General features: G+C 43.8%; 1 protein-coding gene across 1 annotated transcript; it reads right to left on the bottom strand.

Annotated features, from left to right (window-relative positions):
- Nucleotides 1-737: 737 nt before the first annotated feature.
- LOC136460302 (uncharacterized) lies at nucleotides 738-5,642 on the bottom strand. The gene is made up of 5 exons (XM_066460055.1): nucleotides 5,271-5,642; nucleotides 4,842-5,163; nucleotides 3,579-4,075; nucleotides 865-1,005; nucleotides 738-770 (listed from the first exon to the last, which is right to left on the bottom strand). Exons 1-5 carry the CDS (start codon nucleotides 5,640-5,642, stop codon nucleotides 738-740), a joined length of 1,365 nt encoding a protein of 454 aa, XP_066316152.1.
- Between the last annotated feature and the right edge of the window lie 19,986 nt (nucleotides 5,643-25,628).

Raw genomic sequence — 25,628 nt, 5'->3', positions numbered from 1 at the left:
AATATTGATCGTCTGTCTTGTATTCTTTCCAATGAGGTAGGACAAGAACCTTATCCCGAATGATGACACCAGCCTCAGATGCAAACTTGGCTGCTTGAACAGGTTCATGAGGCCTTCTTTTGCCTTCAGCAATGCTATGGGCATTCTCCTTCCCATAGCTTTTGTCATCTTGTCCAGCTGTGTTCCCTTGGTGGGTGGCCTAGGTCTCCTTGGGGCTCGCTGTGCAGGAGCTACAAAATAGAATTTGCATTAAAATGATTTAGTTTCATGCAGATAAGCAAAATAGATGACATATTTGAATGACAAAGAAACTATAACTTGCCTTCAGTGTCTTCCTCTCTAGCTACATTGTCTTCATCAGCACCTGTACTGTCTTGAGCACCAGCTCCACTGACTTCCTCTGCAGCTGTATTGTCCTGACCACCAGCTCCATTGCCTTCCTCTGCATCTATATAAGATCTTTGTGGTGGTATTTCATCATGACCATCTGTAGAATCCTCTACATTCTGGCCATCTCTCGCTGAAGGTTGAAGCCTTTTTTATGATCTTGTTTGGGATTCAGGAGGTTGCACCTATGATCCTTGAGATGCCCTCACTCTCTTACTAGCCCTAACTCCTGGTGCCATGGTGGGACCTATCTTCTTCTTTTTTGAAGCTAGGACTTTTCGACTATGCCCTATAGGATACTATGGAAAAAAATCAAGTAAGTCATGTGCATTAATAAGCAAGACCATATATTAAAGAACAGGTATGCAAGAAACAAGATGCATCTAAAAGCAAGGGCATATATTAAAGAACAGATTAAAAACATTCAAATGCAATGCAAATATTCCCCATCTAGTACTTTGAAGATAGAAGAAGCACCTTAGTTGCCAGGGGTTGTGGCTGCTCATCAGATTCAGTGTCATCATCATCACTATCTCCTTGATCATCATCTTCAAGGAGATACTCCGATGAATCTGAATCTTCACTATTTGTTTTCTTGTTTGCTGATTTTTTCACCTTCTTTGATGCAGATTGTGATACAGAGTTATTAAATTCAATAGATAGTTTTTTAGGCCGAATTCTTGCATCTTCTTTAAATTGTTCGCCACGCGTGTATCCCAGCGTCTCTCATAATCAGTTTTTGGAGGTTCTTACAAAAACAAGCAAATTGTGTCTATTAGAAAATAAAAAGGAGTGAACTAAGTACTAAGAGGTAGTAATACTAGATGCTAGATAGATAAGAGGTAGGAGCTAGTAGTGCCTGCTGAAGAGCTAAGGGATAAGAGGTGATAGGTTATAGGCAACAAGTAATAGGTCAGAGGTAAGAGGTACAACTTTTTTTGTACTAAAGCACAAATACTCTAAATTATCTGAAAATTTTGAAGATAGCTTGTACTGAACTACTCTTTTCCTATCAACACACATGCATGCACTCTGCTATATCCAAATCCAGATCATTAAAATGGTCAAACAGACCATGCCAAAATCTATTTGAAGTCAAGAGTCACAGCTACTTTCAGAATTGTACTACAATTGCTTTCAGAAAACATCACTGCTGCTTCTATTTCAGACAAATACAAGTGCAAAATAGATTACTAATTGCACATCAATACATAAATATAGATCCAAGATTCAGAATGCAATTTGATTGAATGGTTAGCAAACCAAGACTAGGTACTATTCATACACAGCAGAGTATATAGCAACACACTTGTACAGGCAGATATGGGACAGTGGGTACTATTCATACAATTTGACTGAATGGTTAGCAAACCAAGATTCATTTAGCAAAGCATTTCATTCTGGAACTAAAACAGATCAGGTTCTCTTGCAAAAACAAGGACTGATTGTCTGACACACCAGATACAACTAAGTCTGAACTGAACCTACATTTTTACAGGCACATATGGGACAGTGCGTGGTAGTCCCACAGCTAGAGGCACTGCAAAAGAATTGCTTATGGAGCTAACTAGATACCAGGGCAATAGAATTGTACAATAGAATTCATCAATACAGAAGAGTTTTGCTTACCTTGTCCTTGTTCTGCAGGTCGCTTCCTACCTAGCCCCCTTGTTGCCACCATTGCGGTTGTGGCTAGGTTGCGGATGTAGACCACGTGCTCGTCGTCGGTGGTCGTCAAAGGGGAAGCAACCCTGGTGTGGTGAACCCTAGTCGACGGGGAAGCAGATCCAGTGCGGTGACGACCCACAATCCGACGGTGGTTAGGGTTAGGTTGAGGCGAGAAAGAGGTGGATGGGGCAAGATAGGTGCATGGGGCGATGAGAGAGGGGAGGGATGCGGCGATTGATGTCGGTGAGGACGCAGCTCGTGGGCGGGGACACAGCTCGTCGACGGTGGTTGTGTCCCGGCGGTGGTGGATAGGGTTTGAGAAATGGGGGGAAGAGAGAATGAGTGGCCGAGGAGGTGATGAGTGTGGGAAATGAGTAAATATACCGGTGTTTTTGGTGGAATTTTTTGACGAGGGAAATTGTTTTGGTGCCTTGAGGCGCGAGAGGTTGCGGTCTTCTTTTTTTGGCATTGCGGGATCTGTTTATCAAAGACTGCGCTCGAGAACTAATGAAACCACTTGAGTAGCGCAATGGTATGGCCGTTTGAGTTTGATCCCGAGCTCCTGGGTTCGAACCCGATGATAGCCATTTTTTTGGGTTTTTTTCATTTTTTGGGTTTTGTCAACATTTATTGTGTTTATTCCTTTTTTTATTTCTCCGTGTTCATTTTTTTGCCAGATTTTTAATTAGTACAATATAGCTTAATGATTTACCTCGTTTATTTTCAACTATTTATTAAATTTTTTTGCTATTACTGTAGTTATTTATTGAATGACTCAAGGATAAAAGCTACAATACCTTAAGTTAGATAGAAAAATCTAAAAATTTGGTCCAATTGAAACCACATATTCATAGTGTTTTTGATTTGCTCCTTAGTGCATTTGGCTGATGCTGATGATCACCTTGGTTTTGCACTGAACATGGAACGGGGAAGGGGAACTGAACGAGGCACACAGTTTCAGAGACTTATGTGTATTGCAGTGACTGTGTGAATGGTCGAGGGAATTGTTCGCCTTGGCTTCCAAATCCTCGCTTCCTTTCTGTTGTGAATTCAGTGTATCTGTGGTTTATTCGGCACATTTATTCGAGCTATGATATTCCAGTCTTGAGCTTCTTTGTTCCAAAAAACGAATTGTAGCAGCAATGCATATCTGATGCAATATGTTTGCAGGATGGCTAAACAATTCCAAATGCGGTGTTGCTGTTTGGAATGGCCACCAAGTTGAGCTCTTAAAGAACACACGTAATCAGAAAGGGATGAGGTCATATGTCATGTTCAAAGATGATACTCTCTCAGCAGGAGTTGCTGGAGGGGCAGCCAAAGAAAATGCACATGAGGAAAGAATGGACACTGATGACAGTGAAGGCTAAGGAGCCAAAGCATGAGCCGAAGCAAATAGTGATTGATTTTTCCTTGTGTTGTGGGCTTTGTAGGTGTCTTGATTGCTGTTATGGTTGCCTGTAAGTCGGCTTTGTATGAGACGATTTTTCAGAAATGCAAGATGGACAAGCTTTGTTCCTTACAAAATTCTTCAAAGTGCCTAGCCGCCTTTCTATTGGGTACATCCATCCATACTGAACAGGTCCTCTTAGCAGTGCCTCATCAGGAAGATGGACAGCCAAGTGCACCATGACATCAAAGAAGGCAGGTGGAAAGATTTTCTCAAGCTTGCATAGGATCAATGGAATTTCTTCTTTTAGCCATTTGACAACATCAATCCTTAGATTTCTATTGCATAGTTCCCTGAAGAAGGTCCTGAGCTCTGCAACTGCTTCATATGCATCCTTCCTCACCAGTCCTCTTAGGCCAACAGGTATGATTCTTTGCAGGAGTATGTGGCAAGAATGTGTTTTTAGCTTTCCCTGCACCTTCGAACCATCTTCACTTATGTATCTTGCTAGGTTAGTCACATATCCATCAGGAAACTTGATACCTTTGAGAAACTTGCAGAACTCGATTTTCTGATCCTTCCCCAAGACATACGGAGCAGGTGGAGCAGTGACTGAGTTGCCATATGCTGCTGTAAGTGCAATTCAGGTCTTATGCCCATATCATGCAAATCTAGCCTAGCATTGGTTGTGTCCTTGGTCTTGCCCTGCACATTGAGTAATGTGCCAAGAATGTTTTCACATATGTTTTTCTCTATGTGCATCACATCGAGATTATGTGGAAGCTTCAAATGTTTCCAATATGGCAATCTCCACAACCCAACTTTGCGGCTATAAATCCTTGGACCCTCATTGCGCTTCCTTTTATTTCCAATAATTTCAAGATGCTTCCCTAGCCTGACATCTTTCACCTTCTCTAGCTCCTCTAGGACCTCCTCCAAAGTGAACTTGCCTGGCTGATCTTTGTTTTCATGCTTACCATCAAAAGCCAAGCTTCTCTGCCATGCATGTGTCCTTGGAAGGTAACGACGATGTCCAATGTAACATATTTTACTCCTTATTGCCCGAGACAACGGATCCTTGTCGCAATGAATACATGCATAATACCCTTTTGTTGTTCGCCCTGATAACGTGCTCAACGCTGGAAAATCATGTATACACCATAGACGGTAGCACGAAGGTTAAACTTTCGACCAGTACATGCATCATAGGTTCTGACACCCTTCTATAGATCGAGCAGTTCTTCAATTAGGGGCTCAAGGAACAAATCAAAATCCTTTCCTAGAGATTTTGGACCTGGGATGAGTAAAGGCATAAAGCAGTTTGCTGGATTCACGCATTCCCATGGTGGGAGATTCAGCGGTGTCAGAAGCATTGGCCACATACTATACTGCATACTCATGTTGCCAAATGGATTGAATCCATCAGTAGCTAAGGCAAGCCTCAGGTTCCTTGAATCATCTACAAAGGTTGGTTCCCTCGTGTCAAACTCCTTCCATGCTTCTCCATCAGCTGTATGACTCATTACATTATCGACTGGTGTCCTCATTTTCTTGTGCCATTGTGTTTCCTCAGAAGTGTGCTTTGAAGCAAAAATTCTTTTCAACCTTAGCAAAAGTGGAAAATGCCTCAATACCTTGTGTGGAACCCGCTTGTTCCCAGTTTCATCTTTCCATCTAGACGCCTTGCATACTGGGCACACATTCTCTTTATAATACCTCTTCCGAAACAACACATAATTGTTCTTACACACATGGATGTTTTCGAAACCAAGGCCCAGTTCTCCAAGATATTTCTTGGCCTCATCATATGATTTTGGCAACTCACTCTAAGGGTTCCTAATGACAACAACTTCAACATTGTGGAAAATGCTGTATTGTCAATTCGATAATGAGACTTGATATACAACATCCTCACCAGAAAAGAGAATTTTGAATGGCTAGATCCTGGGCTAAGTGGCTTTTTCGCATCTTCAAGGACTCTTGCAAACCTTGGTTGTTCTCCATCAGCCTCTGTCACAGCATACAGATCTCCTATCATCTCTAGTACTTCGTGATCCTCATCATAATCATCATCGGCCACATCCACATGTATCCCAAAGTCATGATCACTTCCTTCGACCTCCTGCTCCAAGTTTTCAACTACTACAGTATCTGCCGACTCCCCATGATGAATCCACCTAGTGTATGCAGCTAACATTCCATAAATGTGTATATGGTCATTTACATCATCCTGAGGCCGTAAACTTTGATTAAGACATTTGCTGCACGGACAAAGTATGTGGCTGTCTTTAGGGTATCTTTCACTAACAAATTTCATGAACTCTTCAACTCCTTTCACATATGCAGGTGTGAATTGTGTCCCATAAATCTAGCTTCTATCCATCTGTTTTGAGAGTAAAATAAACCTTGCACTCAGTCCTAAAATTAGAGTAAACTCAACAAAATTCAAAAACACATCCAACACATGCATATATATAAAGAAATTCAAAAACAAATCAAACCTTGTACAGCTCTGTCCCACACACCGCCACTGCTATGTCCCACGATCGTCGATGCTCCTCTGTCACACTCAAACTGCTGCTGCCCTGTCCCACACAAGTCGCCGCTGCCCGGCGCTGCTCTCCTCGCCCCACGATCACCGGCGCTGCTCTGACCACCCCACGATCGCCGACGCTGGTGCACTGACCCACGCACACCGCTGCTGCTCTGTCCCACGAGCGCTGCCGCTACCTAGCGCTCCTCTGCTCGCGCGCCACGCGCTGCTCTACCAGCCCCACGCTTGTCGGCGCTGCTGCACCGTCCCACGCACGCCGCCACTGCTCGGCGCTGCTCTCCTCGCCCCCACGCTCGCTGGCGCTGCCCTCCTTGCTCCACGCTTGCCGGCGCTGCTCTGCCCGCCCAACGATCGCTAGCGCTGCTCTGCCCACCCGACGATCGCCGGCGCTGATCTGCTGTGCTCGCCCGACACTACTCTCACGGTGCGAGGGTTTGTCTACGCCCACGTTCGTGCGATCATGGGTTTAGGGCCCATGAACTATGATCAATTCAATTTAGGGAACCAAGTTTCAATTATCATGTTATATGTTTACAAATAGAAAAACATGCATGCCTTTATCACAAAACGGCGAGTGGTCCAGTGGTAACGCACCAACATGTCTAGCAGCAGGTCACGAGTTTGAATCTCCCTGCGTGCGCTATTTTTTTGGCAAAAAAAAGGGAGGCGGAAGGATGCAGGTCCAACTGGACCATGTGGGCCACGCTGCCCCACTTGTTCGCCGCCACGTCCTCAGGCTAAGACCCGCTGGTGGGACCGCATCGCCATGTCTTTGAGGTTGGGACCCAATGGTGGGACAACATCGCCACATCCTCGAGGTGGGACCTACTGGTGGGACCACGGCGCCACGTCCTCGAGGTGGTACACGAGCCAAACAATCTATGACGATTTAGTTTTGTCGTTTTATGACGATTCTTTTGTTTTCGTCATTATTCTTCGTGCCAAAGCTCCGTCACTTGTTACTTATGACAAAGCTGGAAATTTCGTCATAGAAAGCGCTTGTTCTGTGAAGAAATTTGCTGTCGCAGAACCGACCAATTTATAAGAGTACAAGTATAATGGCAGCCCGCAAGCGATCGCACTGTCATACTTGAACCCATATAAACCCGGTAGTCCGTCGAGTACCACGACGGGTCTCGATAAACTATTTACAACAACCAAGACCATACAGGATTCAACATACATACCACATATTACATAAAGTTCACAGATACATTTCATCATCAGAGTGTGCATAAAAGTTATTACAAACCGAGTTTGATAAATAGAGCGGAAGCAAATAAGTTCAAAATAAAGTTTCCAACATAGTTTAATATAGTGCCAAGTACGATCACGGTCCACAAAAGCAAGGATAGGAATTAATAAGGAAGCCTGCCCAAGGCTTACTCCTCATCCACAGCGGAATAGAAGCAACTCTTGCAATAACCGTAATACACAGTGCCATCTGCAACAATGGGAAATAAAACCCTGAGTACGAGAAGGTACTCAGCTAGACTTACCCGTCATGAACCAAAAATAAAATGACTCCAAGGATTATGCAAGGCCATATAAGTGGACATAAATTGACAACATTTTTGCGTAAAAGCAATTGAATCATGGTACAGTTACAAATTCTTTACCAGGTTAATTATAACTATTCATTTCTAGATTAGCAACTATCCTGTGAGCATACAATAGTAACCATAGCAGGTATTGTAATTCCATATTCATCCGAACCATCATGTTTCATAACACAGTTGCTACGATGTTGGGACTACCAAGTTTCTTACTATCCGGGAGAGACGGCGATTCAAATCGATTTCAACCAGCTAGGAATTTATTCCTAACATAAACCCAGGTCTACCAGCCATGATAGCCTTAGGTCACCTTTGGTATAACTCAGGTACAAATTTCGCAGGTCCATACCACACCGCACAATCTAGAACACCAGATGCCAGGATGCTCAGGCCAAGCCTACCCTTGGGGTCAGTCTGATCGTTCCCCGGAAGGAGCGCACAACAGAATGGTTCCCGGCCTGAGTTGAATTACTCAGCTTCGCGGTCGGAACGAGTTATCTGGCCAGCTAAGTGAAAGGCATGTGTTCAATCTTGTCAGAAGCATCAACAACGGTACGGTCCTTAATTGACACAGATGGGGATAGATCCACACCCAAGACCTCCATGTCTTGTTGCTTCTCTATCGACTTCCCGTCCGGTCTCGATTTACTTTTACTCCATGGTTCTGTTCCACGATAGCAGATATAGCCAACCGTGCTTCGGTATCCACCTACAGCTCGTAGGTGATAGGACATCACCCGACTTCTACCGGTCTAAGCATGGCTAAGCATATATTCGATCCTGGACCTATACCGGTTAAAGGTGTAATATCTGGACAAGGAATTTACATGCATCAAGTGGTTCCATTCAACTCTTATGACATAATGCATCAATCATAAGTACGTAAGTAAACATTTGTAAATTACGGGGAGACTTATAATGCTCCGGGGCTTGCCTCGCAGAAAGGAAGTACGGCGGTGGTCAGGACACTCCGGAAGCTCTTCAGGGTTCTGCTCCACGCCTTCGGGAGCTGCGGCTTGTGGATCCTCCTGCTGATTCCCTTTCTCTGCTTCTTCGAATTCCAGCAACATGATCTTTTCCTCCGATTCTAGATGTATGAGTATGGCATAAGTATTATGAATGCATATATGTTAACAAGTGCATCATGCTTATTGAGTAGGTGCATATCTCTTCTCGATTATTAATTAACTACTTCTATAATGCACCGACCATGCCACAAAACAGTAGCTACTTGTTTCACTCATAACTGGAGTTCTACTAATCCAAATGCAGTGATCCTAGACTTTCTGGAAAGCTTAGCAAATTCTCTACAACTTTATTATTAACCACTTTTACAGTACACATCATTTTCAACATGCAACTTATCAAACCCTAGAATCTATCCGGAAACTATTCAACATGCAATATAGAGTAACACTACTTCTACTTCATGTAATCATTCCAAATTTGACAACATGAAATCTAACAACAGTGTAAGCATACCAAATACATTTTAGATAATATAATGGTGAAGCCCAAACTATTTATTTAAATGCCTTTATTATTTTATTTCGATATCTAGGTTAAATAATAAACATATACCAGATGTCCTTCATAAATTCTTAAAAATTTACAATGCCTTACTAATGCTATCAAAGGACTACTATAAAAATTTCATGTCATTTTACTAAGTAGAACATCCTATACTAAAATGACAAGGAAGCAAGGCTTGAAATAGCATAAATGGAAAATCCTATTGAAAAGTGTCAAGCAACAGATTTCCTATTTTTCTTAACATCCATATGGTACTAGGATTACCTCCAACAAATTTCATGAATTTTGGACTCATAAATAATTTATAAAAATTCATGCAAGGATTAACTATTCATAAAAGAAAAATCTATAACTATAAATCTACACATGCACTGGTCCTCAAATTTTTATCAGAGTTCATATATGCTAAGACTAGCTTACCACAAATATTTCATAATTTTTGGAGCAAAGGAACTCTAGATATAAAATAAATAAATTTGAATGCATTCAAAAGCACATTTCAAATTCCTATTTAAATCTCCAAAAATTCCTACTGTAAATGTTAAAAACATATTTTTCCTAAATACTACACTTCCTAAGGAACACAACCAAATTTATTTCACAATTTTTGAAGCTACCAAACTGAAGATCTAAAAATAACAAAACACATGAAATCAGGATTTAAATCTGAAAAGAATGAACTAGCTTTCTCTTCTTCTGTCGCTGACCGGTGGGACCCGCCTGACAGGGGACCCCACATGCCAGTGAGTCACGAACAGAGCAGCAGCGCTGCTTGGCACTGCGTGGCTACAGCTCGTCGACGGTGAGCTTCGCCGGCGATGACATCTACGCTACATGACCCTCGTGACCTAGCGCATCTATTGAGCCACTTGGCCGGCCCTATCGTCGACTCTATTGATGACGGTGGCGGCCATGGCGGAGCGGCGGGGCTGGACCACGGTAGTACGCTGGTGGAGGCCACGGCGAGGCACAAAGGGGCATGGACGAGCTTCCCTGGACTCAGGCGAACCTAACGCGCACGGCTACACGGTCTACGGTGGAGGGACATGCCCTAGCCACGGTGACGGGCACGGCGGGGAAGCTCCGGCGAGCTAGCGCACGGCGCTACTGCTTACCAGGTGTGGTCAGCAAGCGCGGGTGGAGGCAGTGGGTCACTAGGGATCCTATGGTGCTGCTGTGGTGATGAGAAGGCGACTCGATTTGAGCTTGCACGGGCTATGGCGACGGTGGAGCTGCTCGGTGCTGCGGGAGCTGTGGACGGCGAAGGAGAGCTGGGAAATGCGAACTGAGGGCACGGATAGGAGCAGGCGGGTGCTAGCGGGGTTAAGGCCGTGTTTAGACGTGTCGTGGCCTACACGATCAGGGCGTTGGCGATGCGCGGCCGTCACCACGGACACGCGGCACGCGGGCTCTGCCGGTGGTCAGCCACCGAACGGCTTCGATTCAGTTCGTCAGTCGCACGCGTATTAGCCTGACAGCGAGTATTGCAACGATGACAACTTCGTTACCAATGGCTTTCAGCGAAAACTTAGTACATCAAGGTTGAAGTCTAATGTACCAGCTACAACTTTCGTTCAAGGATCATGCTCTAATTCTCAACTGAGACTGAGTAAAATCACCCTCAAGGTCAGCTTGTCAGGCTGTCAATGATCCAGGACTTAGAAAAATTCATTAAGTCATAAGATGTTGATTTTACTAATTTTTGTGGGACCCATTCAAGCATGTTAGAAGCTAAATCAGTCAATGACCCAAAAATAAAAGTTGTTCCTTATGTCAAACACTACAACTTTGCTTTAGTGAGCTCCTCCATGCAAGGTCTCTAGCACCTAGTTCAACTTTAGTCAAACATGTCACTTTTAAATGATGATACATACTCAAACCATGACTAAATGACCAAATTAGCCCTAGCCCTAAATACCAAAGTTGTTCATAACGATATCCTAAGCATGTTTAAGCAATTTGCAAGGTCATTCAATCATTTCATGTAGTAGTCACTCATAGAGCAAGTTAGGGCAATCACAGGAAACATGCCTTAAAGGCTTGATTATGAAAAGTGACTTTCATGAACAATGCTCTAATTGCTAACCCAAGTGTGGTTACATGTTTTTGTGACTCACATCTACCAAGTACATGTTTTCATTCATGATCATTTGCATATACACAAGGAGACATGAAATAATGAGAAAGGTTGCATATGTTAATGAAACATGCGATAACAAGCAAATGTTGCAGATGTTTCAAGCAAATGTTTCAATTGTAAATGCTTGTTTATGAATGCATGATGATCATGCTCATGTTATGCAAGTCAAGTTAGGCAAGGCTAACACCCGAGGTGTTACAGCCCCTCCCCCTTATAAAAATCTTGTCCCGAGATTTGCAAGACCTACCATTCATGGAAAAAGGCGGGATAAACTTCTCATAGACAATCTTCTCTTTCCCACGTAGCATCTTGTTCACTATGATTGTTCCACACCACTTTATAGAACTTAATAATCTTACTCCGTGTTACTCTCTCCATCTCCTCTAATACTCGAATTGGCTTTTCTTCATAGGTCAAATCTGATTGAAGCTGCATGTTGGTGGGTGCAATAGCTTCTTCCGGTACTCGAAGACATTTCTTTAACTGAGAAACATGGAACACATCAAAGATTGCACTCATCTCTGGTGGAAGTTGTAACTTATATGCAATATTTCCTTTTCGTTCCAAAATTTTGTATGGCCCTACATATCTTGGTGAAAGCTTCTTTTTCATCCTAAATCTTTTCACACCTTTCATGGGTGATACTCTCAAGTATACATAGTCACCTACTTCAAAAGTTAGTGGTCTTCTTCTTCTGTCAGCATAACTCTTCTATCTTGATTGAGCTGCCTTCATGTGTTGTTGGATGATACGTACTTGCTCTTCGGCTTCATTGACAAAGTCAATACCAAAGTATCTCCTTTCACCGGGCTCAATCCAATTCACTGGAGTTCTGCATTTTCTGCCATATAAGGCTTCAAATGGAGCCATCTTGATACTAGCTTGATAACTGTTGTTATAGGAGAATTCAGCTAAAGGTAACCATTTCTCCCATGAACCTTTTGAAGATATAACACAAGCTCTAAGTAAATCTTCTAGGATTTGGTTCACTCGCTCTGTCTGTCCTGAAGTTTGCGGATGATAAGCTAAACTTCTGATTAGCTTGGTTCCCAACGCTTGGTGTAAGTGCTCCTAGAAACGAGCTATGAACTGTGGTCCTCGATCGGAGATTATAGTCCGGGGTACTCCATGCAGTCTCACGATCTAGGAAACATATATCTTAGCGTATTTTCCAACTATATACCGTGTGTTCACGGGTATAAAGTGTGCTGATTTGGTGAGACGACCAACAATAACCCAGATTGAATCGTGACCTTGTGGCGTCATTGGAAGGCCTGTGATAAAATCCATGCTGATTTCCTCCCATTTCCATCCTGGAATCGGCAATGGCTGAAGTAATCCAACGGTTTTCATATGGACGACTTTCACTCTACTGCAGTTATCACACCTAGCAACATATGCTGTGATCTCTTTCTTCATCTTAGTCCACCAAAAATGGGTTTTCAAATCTTGATACATCTTACTACTACTCGGATGGATAGACAATTTGGATGAGTGAGCTTCATCTAAAATTTGATTCGTTAGCTCACGGTCTTTTGGTACCACTAGCCAGTCCTCAAACCATAATACACCTCTTTCGTCCAATCTAAAATGTTTGGTTTCCTGCTCTTGCATTTTTTCTCTTGATGTGACTTATTCCTACATCTGTTCGCTGTAGCTCTATGATTTTGCCCTCAAGTGAACAACTGATTGTGATATTGTGTAGTACCACAGGATGTAATAAGTTGAATCCATCTTCCAATAATGCTTCCATAGTGTTGCAATGGGACTTCCGACTGAGTGCATCGGCTACTACATTAGCTTTACCCAGATGGTAATGCACTTCTAAATTGTAGTCCTTAATCAATTATAACCATCTTCGTTGTCTCATGTTCAGCTCTGGCTGGGTAAAGATATACTTGAGGCTTTTGTGGTCAGTATAGATATGGCATACATTGCCCAACAAGTAATGTCTCCATATCTTTAATGCATGGACAACAGCTGCAAGTTCCAAATCATGTGTAGGGTAGTTGACTTCATGTTTTTTCAATTGCCGAGAAGCATATGCAATTACTCTTCCTTCTTGCATAAGCACACATCCCAAACCTATTCCTGATGCATCACAAAATACATCAAAAGGCTTTTTAATGTCTGGTTATGCTAGCACAGGTGCTGTAGTCAACAAAGTTCTAAGGGTGTGAAAAGCTGCTTCACATTCTGGTGTCCATTTGTACTTCTCATCTTTCTGAAGTAGTCTGGTCATAGGCTTAGCTATCTTTGAGAAATCTAGAATAAACCGACAATAGTATCCTGCTAATCCTAGAAAACTCCAAACTTCATGAATCGAAGTTGGGGCTTTCCAATCCATGACCTCTTGTACTTTTGATGGGTCTACAGAGATTCCATCTTTTGATAAAATGTGACCTAAGAAAGGTACTTTGCTCAACCAAAATTCACATTTGCTAAACTTGGCATATAGTTGATGTTCCCTCAGTCTGGATAGGACAATCCTTAGATGCTCTTCATGATCTGACTCATTTTCTGAATAAATCAATATGTCATCGATAAACACGACCACGAACTTGTCAAGTTCGGGCATGAATACCGAGTTCATTAGGTACATGAAGTAGGCTGGAGCATTTGTTAGTCCGAAAGATATAACCAAATACTCGTGCCGTACCTAGTAGAGAAAGCAGTTTTAGGTATATCCTCCGGTCTGATCTTTATCTGATGGTAACCTGATCTCAAGTCAATTTTAGAGAATACCTTTGCCTTCGCTAGCTGATCGAACAAGATGTCGATGCAGGGTAACGGATATTTGTTCTTGATGGTCACAGCATTGAGTGGTTTGTAATCTACACACATTCTCAGTGACTTATCCTTCTTTTTCACAAACAAGGCTAGACATCCCCATAGAGATGAGCTAGGTTGGATAAGACCCTTGTCCAATAGATCTTGCAATTGAACCTTAAGTTTCACTAACTCATTGGGTGGCATTCTATAGGGCCTTCTGGATATGGGTGCCGTACCTACCACTAACTCGATCTTAAATTCCACGTCCCTATCCAGTGGTAGACCTGGTAATTCTTCTAGAAATACATCCAGAAACTCACAAACCACGGGGATATCACATATTGTGGTGGTTTGGATAGCACAAGCTAAATGTTGGGGTTTGAAATCGCGGGAGAGTGGTACTAGAAAAGCATTCCCTCCCGTGGGTTCTCTCAACATAATAGTACGGGTGCTAGTGTCAATAAGAACACCATGATCCTTCATCCAATTCATGCCTAAGATTACACTTATCGATAACCCCGGCAATATTATCAAATCTGTGGTGTACTCCCTCCCTTGTATAGAGATGAGTACATTTTTGACTATCTTTTTGGTAGTAACAGTTACCCCTGCTGAACTTATGTTAAAACCCCCTTTGCTTACTTCAATTATTTCTTGATCATGTCTAGATGCAAATGCTTGACTCATAAATGAATGAGAAGCTCCCGAATCAAATAAAACAACAGCGGGATGCTTGTTGACAAGAAACATACCAGCCATGACAACTTCTCCAGCGGGCACTTCTTCTATAGCAGTGTAATGCACTTGTCCCTGACATGCCCTGGCATTCACCTGCCTCTGATTGTTCTGATTTGGGTTGCCATTCCTCTTGGGGTGGGGGCATTCCTTGGACCAATGACCCAGTTGGTTGCAGTTGAAACATGGTTGATTACTTCTGAATCCGGTGGAGTTGTCCTGATTGCCATTTCCTTTTGGTAAGGCAATAGTGAACGCCTTACGGAATAGTTTCTATGGCCTGTTATTCTGAGCTTTAGGTGGTGGAGGCCTAAACTTGGGTGTAGGTGGACGGAATTGTGGCCTAGCTATGATAGGCACTTTTGACTGGAAAGATCCGGATGCACCGGCCTCATATGTCCTTTTGCGACCCTTGGCAACTGCATGCATGTTGTTGTGGTTTTCTTGGGTCAAGGCATCACTAATGAACTCATTGTACGTGGCACATTGAGAATTTGCCATCATCTTCATCAGTTTGGTACCCAAACCTCGCTTGAAACTCTCTATCTTTTTCTACTCGATATCCACAAAACTTGGAGCATATCTTGACAAGTTGTTGAATGCGTGCATATATTCCGTGAGCGACTTCGTTCCTTGAGTGAGCCTCATAAATTCGGCTGCTTTCATGCGCATCAGGCCCGGGGGAATATGGTGTCCCCTAAAAGCCAGCTTGAACTGTTCCCAGGTCACTCGCGCATTAGCGGGCAAAGATGATAGGAAGTGTGTCCACCAGATTCTAGCTGGTCCTTGCAATTGATGAGAAGCATACTCTGCTTTCAGATGCTCTGTGACCCTCAACAGACGGAATTTCTACTCAATGGTATTCAGTCACTCATCGGCCTACAGTGGTTCCTCAGCCACCTTGAAGATTAGAGGCTTCGTGTCTAGAAACTCCTTGAATGTACTGTGCTGATTTGGCTCGGCCCCTGGTTGATGTGGGTGGCCACAAGCAGTGTTTTGCGCGATGAGGCGCAAAGCTTCCTCCATTGTCCTCTGGCTACCCAGGAATTGGGTAAAGAACTCCTGAGCAGACGGTGGCGGTGGGGGTGGCAAGTCATCATGGTTGCCATCCTGGCTGCCACCAGCTCCAGCATGGGTGCGCGTCATCTACGATGTTGCAACAATAAGCGATTATTGGTTGATGTCAAGAGATTGCAGATGAATTAGGTACTCATGCCAAACTGAAATTACTGGAGAAAATTCTCAAAATCATAATAAAAACAGAGGCATAACAATTCATTCTCGCAACATGACATCACCAATTTGACCACTTATCACGCTCATAACGCATGCAAATTTAAATCATGATTACCAACAAAGGACTGGAATTGCATTGATGTTCAACCAAACGCGCAATTTAATCAACATTACATGATAATCGGGTTACTAATGCCAAATTCGAACTACAGGTCCATTACATGAATAAAGGTGATACATTAGACCTTCCACTAAGTACTACGCGATCTAATCCTCATCATGATCACTATCGAGGTCAGACGTAGGATCATCTCCTTCCTCAGGTTCCACTTCTTCTTTAGACTCCACTTCTTCTTCTTCCTCGTACCCTTCTAGATCCATTTCTGCGGCTTCAGGTGGGACATAAGGGTGGAGCTGATTATTCAGCAGATGAACCTCTTCATGTAGATTATCGTTGTATTCTTCCGCATTGGCCAGCTGCTGCACTAGCTTGAACTGTCGAGCTCTCAGAACATCTTCCCTGGTCCAGGCCGCATTCCTTTGGTGAGTTAACCAAGTCATCTCTTTAGTGAGCCTCTCAATCTCGGTGTCATGCTCCCTCTGAAGCTGACGTCGGTCCTCGCGGGCATGACCAAGAGCACCAGACACACGTCTGAGGCTACCTTCTACTCCATCTAACACTCTCATCACTGCGAACATAGCGCTCATGGAAGGGTTATCGCTGTTCTGCCCTTCTGCTGCACCAATCTCCAAAGATCTTCCTCTTGCCTGCTGCCATGAGTCAGTGGAGGGGTTACCCCTTGGAAAGACTCCAACCAAAGCGGCTACCAGCTCCTGAGGAAAACGATCCATGATGTCCCTCAGGATCCCAAAGGCTGCCCTGCCAGCTGCTTCTTCAGTAGTCCTGCCAGTTGACTCATAACACCAGCCTATCCACTCAGAATTGTCACCTCGGGGATGAACAATGGCCTCCACAGTAACTAAGAGACCTTCTCCCAACTGCTCATTTGCCCAGAAGTAGCGGGGTTCCATTCCGTCAGGATAGCCTACATAGCTGAGCACTCTCCACAAGAGTGTAGGCATCCCAAACTCTCCAAGGAACGTGTGACATTAACGGGTACGTGGAGCAAGCTGACAGCTGGGAGCTCTGCCTCTGGTGGACTTGCGAGCAGTCTGCTTGGTGCATGCCATCTACACCATTAACATGTACCTTTTGGTGAGACAATGCCATAATGGATAAGAGTTACATAATCGAGTAAGAATTTTATAAGGGGAGGAACAATGTAATTATGTGAATGGTAATTAACATGATGCATGCTCGTGCCGTACATCCTCACAAACTTAGGAAAAATTTGTTTCTAACGGTAGACACGGTGGCATACATACGTTCTCTCATAAATAGCGTAACTAGTCGAGCTACACATTTCGTTGTTAGTGTACCTGCATAAAATTTCATTTCAGCCCTAAACCCATAATGAATATGCAGAATGTACTTGTAAATACTTCCATATATGTATACCCATACATATACTTCCGTATCAATCTACCCGACAATAATTTAAACCCACAATTAAATACGTACCATATACACATGCAAGCATGCCTACATAGCCGTACCAAGACTAACTCTCCCCGACCGCACGCTCACATCTTGCGGTCATACACTCATCATCTTACCTTGGTGTAGAGGCATTTCATCCATACATTACCACTCAACTGAATGGTATCCATACAATAGCACACCGTATGGACGACGAAGTAAAAAACCCCATGTTAGTACTTAAATAGCCACCTAATAGTTCTTAATTTGGGCATAAGGAAAGTGATCATTGGCACACTTTAGATTTCAAATACCTATTATATAACTATTAGTTGCTAGAGAAGGGTTTTTTTTGGAAAACAAAAACTTTTGTTTTAAATACACTTGCGACAAATAACGTTGAATCTTGCTCTGATGCCAGCTGTCGCAGAACCAACCAATTTATAAGAGTACAAGTACAATGGCAGCCCACAAGCGGTCGCACTGTCATACTTGAACCTATATAAACCCGGTAGTCCGTCGAGTACCACGACGGGTCTCGATAAACGATTTACAACAACCAAGACCGTACAGGATTCAACATACATGCCATATATTACATAAAGTTTACAGATACATTTTGTCATCAGAGTGCGCATAAAAGTTATTACAAACTGAGTTTGATAAATAGAGCGGAAGCAAATAAGTTCAAAATAAAGTTTCCAACATAGTTTAATACAGTGCCAAGTATGATCATGGTCCACAAAAGCAAGGATAGGAATTAATAAGGAAGCCTGCCCAAGGCTTACTCCTCATCCACAGTGGGATAGAAGCAACTTTTGCAATAACCATGATACACAGTGCCATCTGCAACAATGGGAAATAAAACCCTGAGTACGAGAAGATACTCAGCTAGACTTACCCGTCATGAACCAGAAATAAAATGACTCCAAGGATTATGCAAGGCTATATAAGTGGACGTAACTTGATAACATTTTTGCGTAAAAGCAATTGAATCATGGTACAGTTACAAATTCTTTACCAGGTTAATTATAACTATCCATTTCTAGATTAGCAACTATCATGTGCCAAACATGTGGTATATCATTTAGAAGCATACAATAGTAACCATAGCAGGTATTGTAATTCCATATTCATCCGAACCATCATGTTTCATAACAAAGTTGCTATGATGTTGGGACTAGCCAAGTTTCTCACTATTTGGGAGAGACGGCGATTCGAATCGATTTCAACCAGCTAGGAATTTATTCCTAACACAAACCCAGGTCTACCAGCCATGATAGCCTTAGGTCACCTTTGGTACAACTCAGGTACACATTTCGCGGGTCCGTACCGCACCGCACAATCTGGAACACCAGATGCTAGGATGCTCAGGCCAAGCCTGCCCTTGGGCTCAGTCTGATCGTTCCTCGGAAGGAGCACACAACAGAACGGTTCCTGGCCTGAGTTGAATTACTCAGCTTCGCGGTCGGAATGAGTTATCCGGCTAGCTAAGTGAAAGGCATGCGTTCAATCTTGTCAGAAGCACCAACAACGGTATGGTCCTTAATCGACACAGATAGGGATAGATCCACACCCAAGACCTCCATGTCTTGTTGCTTCTCTATCGACTTCCCGTCCGATCTCGATTTACTTTTACTCCATGGTTCTGTTCCACGATAGCAGATATAGCCAACCGTGCTCCGGTATCCACCTATAGCTCGCAGGTGACAGGACATCACCCGACTTCTACCGGTCTAAGCATGGCTAAGCATATATTTGATCCTGGACCTATACCGGTTAAAGGTGTAATATCTAGACAAGGAATTTATATGCATCAAGTGGTTCCATTCAACTCTTATGACCTAATGCATCAATCATAAGTATGTAAGTAAACATTTGTAAATTACGGGGAGACTTATAATGCTCCAGGGCTTGCCTCGCAAAAAGGAAGTAGGGCGGTGGTCAGGACACTTCGGAAGCTCTTCAGGGTTCTGCTCCACGCCTTCGGGACTGCGGCTTGCGGATCCTCCTGCTAATTCCCTTCCTCTGCTTCTTCGAATTCCAGCAACGTGATCTCTTCCTCCGATCCTAGATGTATGAGTATGGCATAAGTATTACGAATGCATATATGTTAACAAGTGCATCATGCTTATTGAGTAGGTGCATATCTCTTCTCGATTATTAATTAACTACTTCTACAATGCACCGACCATGCCACAAAACAGTAGCTACTTGTTTCACTCATAACTGGAGTTCTACTAATCCAAATGCAGTGATCCTGGACTTTCTGGAAAGCTTAGCAAATTCTCTACAACTTTGTTATTAACCACTTTTATAGTACACATCATTTTCAACATGCAACTTATCAAACCCTAGAATCTGTCCGGAAACTATTCAACATGCAATATAGAGTAACACTACTTCTACTTCATGTAATCATTCCAAATTTGACAACATGAAATCTAACAATAGTGTAAGCATACTAAATACATTTTAGATAATATAATGGTGAAGCCCAAACTATTTATTTAAATGCCTTTATTATTTTATTTCGATATCTAGGTTAAATAATAAACATATACCAGATGTTCTTCATAAATTCTTAAAAATTTACAGTGCCTTACTGATGCTATCAAAGGACTACTATAAAAATTTCATGTCATTTTACTAAGTAGAACATCCTATACAAAAATGACAAGGAAGCAAGGCTTGAAATAGCATAAATGGAAAATCCTATTGAAAAGTGTCAAGCAATAGATTTCCTATTTTTCTTAACATCCATATGGTACTAGGATTACCTCCAACAAATTTCATGAATTTTGGACTCATAAATAATTTATAAAAAATCATGCAAGGATTAACTATTCATAAAAGAAAAATCTATAACTATAAATCTACACATGCACTGGTCCTCAAATTTTTATCAGAGTTCATATATGCTAAGACTAGCTTACCACAAATATTTCATAATTTTTGGAGCACAGAAACTCTAGATATAAAATAAACAAATTTGAATGCATTCAAAAGCACATTTCAAATTCCTATTTAAATCTCCAAAAATTTCTACTGTAAATGTTAAAAACATATTTTTCCTAAATACTACACTTCCTAAGGAACACAACCAAATTTATTTCACAATTTTTGAAGCTACCAAACTGAAGATCTAAAAATAACAAAACACATGAAATCAGGATTTAAATCTGAAAAGAATGAACTAGCTTTCTCTTCTTCTGTCGCTGAGCGGTGGGACCCGCCTGACAGGGGACCCCACATGCCAGTGAGCCACGAACAGAGCAGTGGCGCTGCTCGGCACTGCGCGGCTACGGCTCATCGACGGCGAGCTTCGCCGGCGATGACATCTACGCTACATGACCCTCGTGACCTAGCGCATCTATTGAGCCACTTGGCTGGCCCTATCGTCGACTCTAGTGATAACGGCGGCGGCCATGGCGGAGCGACGGGGCTGGACCACGGCGGTACGTCGGTGGAGGCCACGGCGAGGCACAAAGGGGCACGGACGAGCTTCCCTGGACTCAGGCGAACCTAACGCGCACGGCTACATGCTCTACGGTGGAGGGACGTGCCCCAGCCACGGTGACGAGTGCGGCGGGGAAGCTCTGGCGAGCTAGCGCACGGCGCTGCTGCTTACCAGGTGTGGTCAGCAAGCGCGGGTGGAGGCAGTGGGTCGCTGGGGATCCTGTGGTGCTGCTGTGGTGACGAGAAGGCGGCTCGGTGCGAGCTTGCGCGGGCTATGGCGACGACGGAGCTGCTCGGCACTGCAGGAGCTGCGGACGGCAAAGGAGAGCCGGGAAATGCGAACTGAGGGCGCGGACAGGAGCGGGCGGGTGCTGGCGGGGTTAAGGCCGCGTTTAGGCGCGTCGTGGCCTGCGCGATCAGGGCGTTGGCGACGCGCGGCCGTCGCCGTGGACACGCGGCGCGCGGGCTCTGCCTGTGGTCGGCCACCGAACGGCTTTGATTCAGTTCGTCAGTCGCGCGCGTATTAGCCTGACAGCGAGTATTGCAACGATGACAATTTCGTTACCAATGGCTTTCAGCGAAAACTTAGTACATCAAGGTTGAAGTCTAATGTACCAGCTACAACTTTCGTTCAAGGATTATGCTCCAATTCTCAACCGAGACTGAGTAAAATCACCCTCAAGGTCAGCTTGTCAGGCTGTCAATGATCCAGGACTTAGAAAAATTCGTTAAGTCATAAGATGTGGATTTTACTGATTTTTGTGGGACCCATTCAAGCATGTTAGAAGCTAAATCAGTCAATGACCCAAAAATAAAAGTTGTTCCTTATGTCAAACACTACAACTTTGCTTCAGTGAGCTCCTCCATGCAAGGTCTCTAGCACCTAGTTCAACTTTAGTCAAACATGTCACTTTTAATTGATGATACATACTCAAACCATGACTAAATGACCAAATTAGCCCTAGCCCTAAATACCAAAGTTGTTCATAACGATATCCTAAGCATGTTTAAGCAATTTGCAAGGTCATTCAATCATTTCATGTAGTAGTCACTCATAGAGCTAGTTAGGGCAATCACAGGAAACATGCCTTGAAGGCTTGATTATGAAAAGTGACTTTCATGAACAATGCTCTAATTGCTAACCCAAGTGTGGTTACATGTTTTTGTGACTCACATCTACCAAGTACATGTTTTCATTCATGATCATTTGCATATACACAAGGTGACATGAAATAACGAGAAAGGTTGCATATGTTAATGAAACATGCGATAACAAGCAAATGTTGCAGATGTTTCAATCAAATGTTTCAATTGTAAATGCTTGTTTATGAATGCGTGATGATCATGCTCATGTTATGCAAGTCAAGTTAGGCAAGGCTAACACCCGAGGTGTTACATTTGTAAGCGTCACGACTGAATCGTCATTGATGAACACATTTCTAGTAGTGCTAGGGCCGGCGGACGCCCCAGGTCGGCGGCGGCGGCGGCGGCGCTCTGGCCGGCTACGGCGGCGCCGCTCTGGCTGGCGGCGGCGGCACCCTCCAGCATCGGTGTCACGTCGCGGTGCCCTACTCGGTCTCGCGTCGCGATAGCGCCCGCTCGGTTCCTCACTCCGTGTCGCTGGATGCGGCGGCCCCTTCAGAAACACAGAAGGGTAGTTTAGTCTTTTCGCGTATCCACCAGTGGGCAAACTAACAAAGTACCCTAACTTGACAAAAGGCCATAGAAGGAATGAAAGTTCGTTTCAGGGTCATAGAGGTAAGTTTAAAAAAAATGGCCATACAAGGAGCCATTTTTTTCAGGGCCATACAGATAAAAAGCTCTTGTTTAATTCGGTTCGGATCCCATAGCGGTTAAGTACAACAACTTTAGTCCTCGTACATAAATTACTGAGTATAATATAACACGTTTCCTCAACTTCAGTCGCCTGAGCTTTCAGGCGACGAGTTCAGAGCACTATGTGCCGCTTTGCTGCTAAGCTGATGGAAGGAAGCAGAAAGCGGATGATCACAGGCTAGCACACGTCGCCTGATTTTCTTGAAAAAAGCAGGCGTATGTGCAATAGCAAGTCCCTATAATATAATAGTCCCGGCTAACAACTTTTCTGAACAACTTTATAACAGTTTAACTAGCAAAAAGTTATGTATCTTACAAGCCCAACAATTCAACTCAGCTCCAAATCTCATACTTTGGAGTTTAAATTAGCAAGGCTAAATTCATCGTAGGCGCAAAAGGAAGAAGATTCAGTTGTTAGTTAAGTAGTGAACTTTATCGATACAAAGATGCCATAGAAAACAGCAAACTTTAAGCTTATATTAGGGCCGTTTGGATCCGTTCAAAGTTCCTAAGTAGGCCTATTTGGCTGGCCCATGAACTGCAAACCTGAGATTCCAGGCCCTTCTACGGTCCGAGAGGCCGAGATGGCAGGCAGCCCTCGTCAAATTCCGGGCCGTGGTCCAGATCCGGGAGAAGGGAATGCTGACTGCTGAGGCCGGGACGTGGGGATGCATGAATGCGGCCCGGCCAGTAGAAGCGTTCTCTGCTCCGAGGTCCCATTCGGCCCTTGTTCCGGGCTTCAGGCCATCGGTTGTGAGTTAGTTTTGCTCAAGGGTACCTGCTCCAAGCATCCTCTTTGCCGTGCAGTTGTGAGCAATCGGCTATTGCAGATCCAATACACTGTTTCTGGCATCTCAATAAACCGTTACGTGATGAAATGTTGGTCAGGTTGCAACCAGTAGATTTTCTAGCTAGTTAGTCCTCTGGGATCATAGCGGACGGTGAATGCTAGTTTCTGAGCCATGTAACATGTAACAACTCCCCTGGAAGTGCTATAACCTAGAACAGTGAATCTGGCTGTTGATTGAGTTAACAGATAGTCATTGAAATGACGTGTGCCTATTTGACCATGTGTACAAGTAACTGAAATGTTCTTTTGGGTGGCCACATTGAGTGGATAATGTAAACTATCACTATGCCAGAAAACGTTATCAGTGACACGACGATTCGTGACACAAAAACTAAACGCGTCACCAATAATCTATCCGTGACGCGGGTTCACGAGACGCGTCACCGATTAGTTGTTGCCCATGCCCCAGGAGCAAGACGCGTCACTAATAACGATGTATTCGTGACGCGCGTTAACAAGACGCGTCACGGATAAAAATGTGACACGTATTGTCAAGGCGCGTCACAGATAGATTGTAGTATTGGTGATGCTGGTTAACAAAACGCGTCACAGATAAGGCATGTGACGCGTTTTTGCTGGACGCGTCACCAATAGGAAAGCATATCCGTGACACTTCTCGATAACACGAGTCACAGATAATAAATGTGACACGTGTTCTAAAGACGCGTCACTGAGTTGTGGCAGGGGACACATCTACAGCACCGATCTTAACTCATGTTTATTAGCTTCGTCCCCTAAAAAAATGTCCCGGTCGAAATAAAAAACGCGTGGAGCTCTGACCGCCGACCGTCGCCGTCGACCTGCAGCTCCAGCCGGTGCCCTGTGGAGTCCCCACACCATGGCACCTACAGCTCCGGCCGGAGGTAGCCCCACCCCACCCCGGTGGACTCCCAATCCCGGCGCGTCCAGAGCTCTGGCAGTCGCCGCGCGCCGCGCGCCCACCTCGGCTCCTCCAGCTCCGGCCGTCGCGGTCGCCCATCTCGGCACCTACATCTCTGGCCAGAGCCCCCCACCTCTGCGCCGCCCCATCACTCGAGCCCAGGCCCCGGCGGTCACATGTCGGCGGCGGCCTCCAGGGCGCAGCATCGTCGGACCAGAGCACGACCGTCTTCGTATCAGCAAGGGCGAGATTCGCTCGCGTCCATCGCCCACCTCGAGCAGAGGTACAACATCGCTCACTTCTTTTCCCTTTTTCCCTTCGGCTGTGTTCTTGATTGTGCGAGAAATGGATCCGGTGCTGTCATGTGGAAGCGTTCAGAGAGTCTGTAACTGTCAATTGACAGCAATCTGTAGTGTACACACTATTGCTCGGATGCAGAATTATCTCTAGTGTCAGGTACAGGTACTATTGCTTATCTCTAGTGTCAATTGAAGCTTTACACCAAAAAAAATAGTGTCAATTGAAGCCCCACTATTGCTCGTCTCCTGGAATTAACTTTGAGATGCAGGCTTGTTTGGATGGAATCATGGAAGCGTGGCTAGCTAGACAGTAGTAGACTTGTGCAATATCCATCCATCCAATGATTCAAAAAGTTCAAAACTGCTACTTAGAATTGATGTTAAATTGCAATAGCTTCGCAGTCTAAAATGTGTTGCCTACGTGGCTCCCAGAAAAAGAACTATGGGAAGACATCTGCATGTTCTTTCTTGTTTCTGGCAAACAAACACTGACTGCTACTAATAGGTAGTCTACTTTGTCAGGCAAAATTATCAAGTCCCGTTATGTTCCATTGTTTCTCTGCTACAAACGTGGAATTAGTCCAAAACTAAACTAACCAAAGACAGATTTCAGTTTCTGTTATATATATGCCTATGATTATATATATGAGGTTCCTAATGTTTCTCTGCTATGGTCAAATAACCAATACTGCCAGACAGTACTTAGCAACAAAATTTCTTGAGGTCGTGCCTATACTAAACCAGTTACTCGAATGCTTGTGTGTTCAGATTAATAATATCCGATATGCTTGAT

Source organism: Miscanthus floridulus, chromosome 6, assembly GCF_019320115.1.
Source record: "Miscanthus floridulus cultivar M001 chromosome 6, ASM1932011v1, whole genome shotgun sequence".
Lineage (NCBI taxonomy): Eukaryota > Viridiplantae > Streptophyta > Magnoliopsida > Poales > Poaceae > Miscanthus > Miscanthus floridulus.
This window is presented reverse-complemented; position numbering and strand designations above follow the sequence as displayed.

Excerpts from the sequence above, each read along its gene's own strand:
- LOC136460302 (XM_066460055.1), bottom strand. The coding sequence starts at position 5,642 with ATGTTAGCTGCATACACTAGGTGGATTCATCATGGGGAGTCGGCAGAT. Across the intron at positions 1,006-3,578 it reads TAGGCACTTTGAAGAATTTT|AAGGTGAAAAAATCAGCAAA; the intron begins GTAAGGAACAAA and ends TCTGCATCAAAG. Across the intron at positions 771-864 it reads CACAACCCCTGGCAACTAAG|ATGCATCTTGTTTCTTGCAT; the intron begins GTGCTTCTTCTA and ends CCTTGCTTTTAG.